General features: G+C 28.7%; 1 protein-coding gene across 1 annotated transcript; it reads left to right on the plus strand.

Annotated features, from left to right (window-relative positions):
* The first annotated feature begins 9,528 nt into the window (after window positions 1-9,528).
* LOC137806004 (glutaredoxin-C9-like) lies at window positions 9,529-10,471 on the plus strand. The gene has a single exon (XM_068605878.1). The coding sequence runs from the start codon at window positions 9,689-9,691 to the stop codon at window positions 10,130-10,132; it is 444 nt and encodes a 147-aa protein (XP_068461979.1). The 5' UTR covers window positions 9,529-9,688; the 3' UTR covers window positions 10,133-10,471.
* The last annotated feature ends 342 nt before the right edge of the window (window positions 10,472-10,813 follow it).

Below are 10,813 nucleotides of genomic sequence, written 5' to 3' on the forward strand. Positions count from 1 at the left end.
AAATGCATTACGAAAAATATTAAAAAATAAATAAAATCCAAAAATTCTAAAATAGGGTCTTATTTTTATTTAGTCTTAAAACAATTATTTTAAGATTTCACTTTTCAATTAAACATTATTTTTTTTATTTTTAATTTATTTTTGAAATCAAAATACTTTTTTCCGTCTGAATCAAGATAATACAACTATTGAACTAATAAAACTATTTCAAATAAGACATTTGAAAAATTAGCGGATTTGTTATTATTTTTATTTATGCGGAAAAAAAAATCTTAAAATACACTATAAAAAAAATTATTATATCTGTTTATAATTATTGTAGTATTTTTGTTAGAATGTGGTTGTGTAATTTTTTTACTAAGAATATTTAGAAAGATTAACCAATATATACAAGATGATTTTGAGAAGAAATGTTTGATATTTTAAAATTTATGTTACAAATCCTACGAGCTTTTATATTTAAGCTAATTATATGAAAAAAAAAATATGAAAACGGAAAACCAAATACAAAAGCATGGGGATGTAGTTAATTGTCAAGGTTAGTGAACCCTAAGCAAGTTGTGGAATACTTCTAGAGTCATTTACTTAATAATTAAAGTAGCTCGTACATTTATACAAGACTAAAAGACACTAAATATTTTTTTTTACATAATCTTCTCTACTCTTAGTGGTGGCTGGGACTATGGGGATAATCTTCCATCATCTCCTTCTATTTTCTCATCACTCTTTATAGAGATTTATAAGGATTAAATTGTTTAGGTCTCAAAAACATGGTCGCTTATTGGTGTTGTAGGGATACCCAAAGTAAAAAAATTCTAAACATTGATGAACTTATGAAAGTCCATGAATAACAAGGAAGAAGAAGAAGAGTAGCACCCAACCACAATCACTCAAAGCAAAGAAGAACGCTTCCTCAAATACAAAACAAGATATAATCAGCCACTGAAACAAGATGAAAATAATTTTTTAAACTTAAAAAATAACAAAAAAAAAGGAATCGATTTTGTATGTATATAGTTATAATGAATAGAAAATCATTTAAGAACATCACAAGGAGAATTCATTGTTCATACAGTTCAAATAATAGAAAATCGATTCAGCACATCACAAAACAAAGAGAATCGATTCTCCTGCTTATGTATAAGCTAAAATCGATTCTGAAACTTGTGTGTGGTGCAGTGTGTGGCCCAGCCTCAGTGCTGCAGTGTGTGGCACAACCTCAATGTTGCAGTGTGTGGCAAAATCCAGCCTGAGTGATACAGTGTTTGACACAACTTGGGTGGTGCAGTATTTGACACAACTTGGGTGGTGCAGTGTGTGGCACAACAATTCTTGAGTGGTGTAGAGTGTGGCACAACCTGAGTGGTACAGTGTATGACATAATCTGTGTGAAGCTATGAAGCCCAGACACGGACAAGGGAACGGATACGACACGGACACGGAGATACGGCTAAATTGAAAATTATAGGACACGGGACACGGCTATATATAAATTAAAATGTAGTAATATATTTTGTTATATGAGATTTTACTTAAGATTTTCTGTGAAATAAGGATTTTATTTGAGATTTTAGTTAAGATTTTTTGTGAAATAAGGGTTTAAAGAGTGCACAGTGTCCGTCCGCCGTGTCCTAGGAGTGGACCGCGCGCCATCCGCCGTGTCGAAGGAGTTGGCCGCGTCTCCTCTGACGTGTCCGGGAAGAGGGCCGTATCCGGCCCAGGCAGGTGCGTCCGACACCGCGTCATGCACGCACCCGCCGCGCACCCGTGTCGACAGCGGTAACGGCGTGAATTTTGCCGTATCCGAACTTCACAGGTGTGAAGCAGTAACCTGAGTGGTACAGTGTGTGGGACACCCTGTGTGGTACATTATGTAGCAGAATCTGTGTGCAGTGTGTGGAACAACTTGTTTGATGCAGTGTGTAGCACAGCCTTGTGCAGTGTGTGATACAAGTTGAGTGGTGCAGTGTGTGGCACACCCTGAGTGGTGTAGTGTGTGGCCCAACAATTCCTGAGTGGTGCAGAATGTGGTACAACCTGAGTGGTACAGTGTATGACACAATCTGTGTGAAGCAGTAGCTTGAGTGGCAGTGTGTGGGACACCCTGTGTGGTGCAGTGTGACACATCCTGTGTGGTGCAGTGTGTGGCACATCCTGTGTGGTGCAGTGTGTGGCACGACTTGTGTGGTACATTGTGTGACAGAACATGTGTACAATGTGTGGAACAACTTGTGTGATGTAGTATGTAGCACAACCTCTGTGGTGCAGTGTGTGATACAACCTGAGTGGTGCAGTGTGTGACACAGCCTGTGTGGTGCAGTGTGTGGCATAACATCAGGGGTGCAGTGTGGCATAGCATGAGTGGTGCAGTGTGTGGCACTGGGTGGTGCAATGTGTGATACAACCTGGGTGGTGCAGTGTGTGACACAACCTGTGTGGTGCAATTTGTGGCACTGCTTGTGTGGTGCAGTGTGTCACAGTGTGTGACACACTCTGTGTGATGTAGTGTTTTGCACAACATGGGAACTGCAGTGTGTGGCACAATCTGAGCGGTGCAGTGTGTGGCACAACCTGAGTGCTGCAGTGTGTCACACAACCTCAGTGGTGCAATGTATGACATAGTTTGTGTGGTGCAATTTGTATCATTGTTTCTTTCCACACAGTGGTAGATATAAGAAAATTATATAAAATGGTAAAAAAAATGAAAATGTCTTTATTCTTTTGCGTGTATTTACATAACTTCGTGTATAAGAAATATATAAGTGTATGAAGATTTTTTCTCTCCAAATTACAATATCGTACAATAGCGTACAATAATTACATACAATAATTGCGTATGATTTGATAATTTTTATTTCTTTAATAGTACATACCATTTTCATTTTATGAACGGTTGCAAACTTATATTATATTAACTTTAAACACTCATATATTCTACATTAACATCCTCATAATCTCTTTGCATATGTGAAAGTAAAGGAAAAAAATCATGTAACTAGTTTTTTTGGTTACACCCTCATCTTCAAATATGTTAATCAAAACAATAAATTTGTCCACTCGTCCATTTACACTATCATTATCACTCCATCAACGAATTCAAATACGAGATAAATAAATTTAAATAAATAAAACTTAAAAATGTATTTTTTTATCTTGTATTATCAAAAAAGTCATAAACTCCTTTTTAACATATATTTAATTGAATAATAGAATATATAATCAAGTAAATAACTTTGAAATACTAATATCAAAATATTAATAAAAACATGAAAAAAATTAAAACATTCAATTGGTAAATGAAAACAAACAATTTTTAAATATTAGAAAAGCACTTCAGGTATTGCAAGACTATTAATGAAAACATTTTTCACGATTTCAATAAACATTAAATAATTTTTCACATGCATCAATTAACTAATTTTTAAATTTGTTTTTTATTTTGTAATTGAAAACATGAAAATAAAAAATATATTATGAAAACAAAATTATAATAATTTTTTGTGTTTTGAAAATAAAATTGATAAACCAAAATCTTATTTCAGAAAAAAAATTCCAAAATTAAGAAAAAATGCATTACAAAAAATATTAAAAAATTAAAATCCAAAAATTCTACCAAAGTAACTAGATTCTAGAAAAGTGTTTAAAAACCCAAATCCAATAATATATTGCAGAATACCAAATATAAAAAGGACTTTTTGATTTAAAAACTAGAAAATACATTTTTTTTTCATTTCACATAATTCAAAAATATCAGATGCAGAAAATAATTGTCCACAGTCTTTCTCTTGCAATATGCGATTTATTCCAAAATTATATAATTTAAAAATAACGAAAATTGAAATAAAACAATAAACAGTAATTTCGAATGACTTTTAATACTATCTACATTTAATTATAAATAAAATTAACTACTTTCATATTTATTAAGAATAATGATTAAGTTATTTAATATTTTTTGTTTTCTCATAATAAACTAATAATTATTCTCAATTATATTCATTAAAAATAATATTTAAACTTAAAGATAATTTTTTAAAAAAAAATATAGTATTAAATAAGATTTATACAATTGATTTTTTTTATAAATTCAGTTAAAATAACTTATTTCTTATATTTACTTACAAATTAATGAGACAAGTATATTTTTTCAGCTAAACAGGAATATTAAATGGGAGGGAGAAAGATATGTTATCTTTTAAAAGAAGCAATTTAATATTTTCATAATCACTTTTTGTTTTTGTTTTTTACATATGAATGCCATATATGTTTAAGGCATAGGCATATTACAGATTAGTTAATTAAATTTAAATCTTGTTTTTCCAATTTATTTTTATTTTTGCTTCTTCCTTTTTTTTACATTGGAAGTGTTTTTTTTTTCTGTCTTCGCATTATTTTTTTCTTCATTTCAATGTCTGAGTAATATTGTTCAATTATTTTTATTTTTTACTTCAGTTCAACGCTTTTAAACGGCTAAAAGTTAATACTTTTAAGGGACAGTTTTAATAAATTGCAATTTTCGATATGAAGAAAAATAAATAAAGTTGGATAGAAAGAGAAATAGATTTTATTGAAAATACTTATACAAATGTTTAGATTGTAAAATCAGTATTTATTTATTGGTCCTTGCTATGCTCTTCAAGTCCTTCAGTGCTGAAAATTATTAAAAGGAACAAATATTAGGCTGGTCATAATAATTGATAAACAGTAAAATGTATTTTTTACTAAAATTGTATTTCACATGTACAAACTTTTTTAATTCTAAAATATTATTTTATTTTATTTTATTTTAAAATACTAAATAAAATTATATCATTTGAAAAAAAAGAAAAGAAAAAAAATATCATAGATATGTATATTATATATTACCTTTAAGAAGATGGGTACCTGCAGGATCCAAAACCTTGAAACAGAGATGAAAAGGAAAAATAGGGTTAATGAAGGAAAAGATTTCTTTCACATCATACATACATTAAAAATATACATTTAATATTTACAAATTATACATACAATAAAACTATACATTTAATATTATATCGGTGGACATATTTTTCTTTTTTACTCAATTTTTACGAGAATAAAAATGTAATATATATAAAAAATAATAATTTTGGATTAATTAAAATTGAAAAGAAAAAATGAACTAAAGAGAGGGATTAAAAGTGAAAATTATTTTATTTTATATATGAGATTTGGTGTGAAAATATCTAAGAATATGTTCTTTTTGTTGCTTTAAAATAAAAAATTAAGAAAAGAGTGAGAAAGTCATATAAAAACTGTACATTACTATTAATTTAAAAAGTAAAAAAATAATTTTATTTTTTAAATAATTTATATGAAATGATAAAATATTTTATTGTATTAATAAAATGAGATATATTAAATAAGAGTAAAGTTGGAAAAATATTATGTATACCAAAAAGCAGTTATAATAAAAAAATTTATAGATTATAATAATATAATAATAATTTTAACTAAAAGAATAAATTAAAATATTATTTTATTGATTTGTGAAATAAATATTTTGATGAGTAGAGAGTGCATACTGGGATCGGTGACGGCGATTGTGGCGGCGCCGTTAAAATTGCAGGATCCAGCGGATTTGCCATTTTTCTGATAGTAACTATCGAAAGCATAAGAAGCATGATTTTGTATGGTGTTTGGGTTGAAGCATGACCCACCGGGCCTAATGGGCCCACAGTCTGCTCCATGCGAACATGCAAAGTCCATCCCTGATTTCATTGCCCCAAACCCAGAACTACTTCTTGCCACACACCATGTATTTCCTTCCACACTCCCCACTGCTACTATTATGCCCAATAACACCACACAAACCACCTTTGCTAATGATTCTTCCATTCTTCTCAACTTCACACTCTTCTCCCACCCAAACCCACCTATTTATACTTATTAATCTCACAAATATACTTCTTTTTTACAATTATTTGTTTTTTAATCACTTTTCTTGCAATCTCCTCTTCCTCTAATTAATATTTTTTTTTGGAGTAACGGGCCAACATTTAATGGGACACAAACAAATATTATTCCTACGCACTTTCATAAATATATACATGTGTATAAACTCCAAAAACAATCATTGTGCATTGAATTATTTACTTTTATATGCATCACCTAATTTATCATTGATAAGTATAATTTTATATAATCATAAATTATTAGAATGTAATAATGAATAAATTTATTATTTTAATTAAGACTAATATAATTAGGTTTATTTGGATCTTAACAATTTTTTATGTTGTTTAAATTCCACAGTCTTAAAAAAGTGTCTACCTTTGCAAATGACCAAATATGCAAAAGTTTAAGTTGCTTATTTGAATCAAGATAGAAAACAAATTCTAAGGAGAAAAATGATAAAATAAAATCTACACTAGTTGATAAACATAATTGAAAGTAAATTTTCTGCAAAATACAAGAAAACAAAATCCAAAAAAACATTATGGAAAGTTGGAAACTGAAAAAACTATTCACATAATCTAAACCATAATATTTTCCCAAAATCATAGGAGCAAAAAAACTTATTAAAAGACATAGACCTTAAGGAGGAAGAGGGAAGCTCCATAGGGTTTTATTAGTTTATTTTCTTCTTTGTAATTCATTTATTTTGCCTTCGCATAGAATGTTAAACCTTTTTTGTTGACTCTGTTGTAATTTCCCTTTGAGTTATGAGGTTTTTGTAAAAAAAAGTTTTGTTTTCCAATTCTCTATAGCAGTTGTTTTGATATTTTAATCTCCAAGAAAATTGCTTTTTGTGAAAGGTTGTACTTGAACGCATGATTTAGAGTCTTCTTTATCTTAAACTTTGGTTTTTTAGTTAGTTCGCATTGTTCTAATTCATTTTGTGGACGTATAACTCAAGAAAGAGGAGATAAACATTCTCATCGAGTATACACTACAAGAATTTTGTTATTTACATACCAATTATTACATACGGATTTATATAGCATTGCATACGGATTTAGATTCATATATAAAGTGAGTGTTACATACAGATTTGGATTCGTATATAAAGTGAATGTTACATACGAATTTCGATTCGTATGTAAAGTAAGTGTTACATACCGATGTTTACATACAAATCCAAATTCCTATGTAAAGCGAGCATTACATATGGATTTTTATATACGGATCCAAATTCGTATGTAAAGTAAGTGTTACATACAGATTTTTACATACAGATCCAAATTCATATATAAAGTGAGTGTTACATACAACTTTTTACATACGGATTTGAATACGTATAGTTCTTGATGGGGATTAAAAGCAATGAACAAACTAAAATAAAAAAAAAGAAGGTTATAGAGAATTGAAATAATTTTAAGATTTATTACGTTGTTATAACTAAATAAGAAAAATAATTTTAGTTTAATTTTTTTTAATTTAATTAAAAAACATTATAATATTATAATTAAAAAATTTAAAATTTTTAAAATTTTTAAAATATAAATATTAGTATCAATAATAATATTTCATATTGATTGTCTCCGTCTAAATCCAATTAGAATTATAATACATTTTATCTAATTGGACCATGTGTGTTGTAGCTCGTTAAAAAACTAAAAATAAAATTAGGTGCTTCATGAGGTGTATGAAGTGAAAATAATACTTATCCATATATAAAGTAGTACACACATAATATTTTTAATAATAATTTTTTCATATTAAATAGAGCTGATATTTTTGTGTGATGTTACAATTTCTACACATTCTAAAATTTGTTGTATAATATTTAATAGTTTTCTAAGTTTTCTTTTCATGTTTTTTATTATGGGAAATAAACGGATGCACCAATAAAACAATAATTTTTAACTTTTTCATTATAGTAAATAGTGGCTTGTAAATTATAATTAAATACATTGCAAGAATTATTAATTGCTGCGTAATTAATTTTCATAAATCACAATATTCATTTGTATATATGTTGAGTTTGATTTCTCATTCTCTATAACTTAATGAACTCACATCACACTTTCTCTTTTTGCTGAATACATGTAATGAATTGTTACATTAAATGAAATCAAATTAATACTAACTTTTCTTAATTTATTAATTCAAAATACAGTTGTTTTCACTTTCCATAATTCATTAATTATGCTATTAAATCTTCTTCAATTAACATCAAATAAGAGAGTTTAATTGATATACATGATTTTAAGATATTTAAACAAATTATCATTGCGTACTTTATTTCACAAGCATCACATTAATAGAAATAGTCTAATAAAAAAATATATTCAATATAAAATTTATATCCAAATTATTATTAAAAACTATAAATTTTAAAGAAAATATTAGTTAAAGCCAAAAAATTATATTTTTATTTTAAATTTGCATAGAAGTGATAAAGTAGGTTTTAGTTTGCTATTGGTATTTTCAACTTATACCAATTCACTTTGACTCGCCTCACTTAATCTTCCAAATTGGTACATAAAGGTGGGACAGAGTAAGGGTTGATCCACTTTTTTTAATTAAAAATGATAATAAATTAATTATTTTGTATTATATTATTTGAAAGATGCAAATTATTAAAATTTATATATTAAGTTTCAATTATTAATTATATTAGAGTAATTTAACATGTAAATTTAATAATTATTTTAATTTATTAGAGATGTTAATAATCAATTAAAATTAAATTAAATATATTTTTAATATATATATATATATATTAAAAATACAAAATTTAAAATTTAAAAATAATTAACGAACAAAAGACAAGTCAGATCAAAATTTTCAATCTATTTTACTATAAGAATCCATCATTTTCATTATATTTTTGACGAACCAATAATCTTCACACATGTTTGACTAATACTATATTTGGAAAATAATATAACATATATATTATTTATACAACTAAATAAACTTATCAAATTCTAATGAATATGTAAATGTATACAGTATTTTTTTTTATTACCATCTGAAGCTATATAAAGAGGATTCTTCTGAGTAATTTTTTCTTATACAGATTTTTTTCTCATTCTACCATTAATTATTTTATTTTATTAATACAATGAAAAATTTTGTCATTTCGTTCATATAAATTATTTAAAAATAAAATTATTTTTTTATTTTTTAAATTAACTTTATGGAAATTAACTATCCTCCACTCTTCCCTTAACTATTTATTTCAAGACAACAATAGAAAAATATCAGATTAAATTTCACATATAAATAAAATAACCTTCATTTCTAATCACTATTTTCACTAATTTTAAACAATTTTTTTTTAAAATCATCATTTTTTTTTTATTTACCATCAAGTGAATCATTCATAATTATTTATATATATACTTTAAATTTTTGTTATCGTGAAAGTTAAGAAAAAAATACGTACACACGTTCTTGTGGCTGTAATTTTGTAGTGTTTTAGAAAATAAATGAATGATAATTTTTATTACCCACATTTCATTTATTTAAAGTTACATTTATTAATGAAATGAAGAAAAAAAAAGAACAGAAAATAGACACACGTGGAAGTTTGATCTTGAATGAAAGTAATAAAACATGGAAGGCGAAGTCAGAATAGAATAGCATCATGGGTGAGACTTAGGTTCTTCTCCGAATATGTTGACCCTGTCCGTGACGTAAAATCTTGTCACCACAATTACCGTGACGCAGGAGATTGCGTAACAGGCGTTGACGTTAGAGTCTTCGCCTTGCACTTATAATGTTACTGTGGTTCCTACTTTTTCCTCGCAAGTCCCTTTCTCCACAGCCACCTCTCACTCTCCTCTCTCTCTCTCTCTCCATGCACCAAGCGCCACCGTCCGAAGCCGGAGGAAGCACCGCCGCTGCCCATGCCGACGTGGTGAAGATGGTTTCGGAGAATCCGGTGATCGTGGTGGGAACACAGGGGTGCTGCATGTGCCACGTGGTGCAGAAGTTGTTGCAGGGCCTGGGAGTGAACCCTCCCGTGTACGAGGTTGACGAGGGAGAAGAGGATGAGGTGGCAATGGAGCTGTCGAGGAAGGTTGTTGGCGGCGGAAGGGTGCAGTTTCCGGCGGTGTTCGTGAGTGGGAAGTATTTCGGAGGGTTGGAGAGAGTGATGGCTAAACATATCTCAGGTGAACTGGTTCCTATTCTCAAAGATGCAGGGGCCTTGTGGCTCTGACTATATATAGCCACTCAATTTTTCTTTCTCACTTTTTTTTTTATTAATATAGATACTCAAGTTCTTTCTGTATCATGAGTATTATTATTAGGGTTTATCATTTTTGGAGCCAAAATTTCAGAAATTTACCTTAGTGTCCACAACTATATGTATACTCCTCTCGATCGGCTTTTGTTTTTAATTTATGTTCATGTCGTGTTCGGAAAGCAAACATCTGTAATGTGTTGATGGAAAGACAAGGAAAAGAGGTTTTGTTACTCGGATATAACAAACATTTCATAATATTTGTTATATTTGGTTAAAAAAAATCCAGAGAATAAATATGTAAATTTTCATTGACTTCTGATCTAATTCCTGATCGATGTGAAATTATACTAACAATACTAGAATAATAAAGCTTTTTTTTATTAAATATATTTTTATATACAAATATTTTTGGAATGATTCGGACACTCTTTTAGTTGGTTTGCATGTCGCTGCTGCTTCTCAGTTAACTCTCACCTTCTCACTCTCTACTCCTTTTTCTCGCTAGTTTTGGGCTTGTATGGTACCTGCAAAAGCTAGGTACTCCGACGCTCAAGTAAGAATTCAGTATTCGGCACTTGGTGTTCTCATTGTATGATAACGTACCTGATTCTTGAAATTTGTGTTTATTTATATTATTACTGCGTATCCTTTGTT

This window comes from Phaseolus vulgaris, chromosome 3, assembly GCF_000499845.2.
Source record: "Phaseolus vulgaris cultivar G19833 chromosome 3, P. vulgaris v2.0, whole genome shotgun sequence".
Classification (NCBI taxonomy): domain Eukaryota; kingdom Viridiplantae; phylum Streptophyta; class Magnoliopsida; order Fabales; family Fabaceae; genus Phaseolus; species Phaseolus vulgaris.

Coding starts and splice junctions, on each gene's coding strand:
- LOC137806004 (XM_068605878.1), top strand. CDS start 9,689: ATGTTACTGTGGTTCCTACTTTTTCCTCGCAAGTCCCTTTCTCCACAG.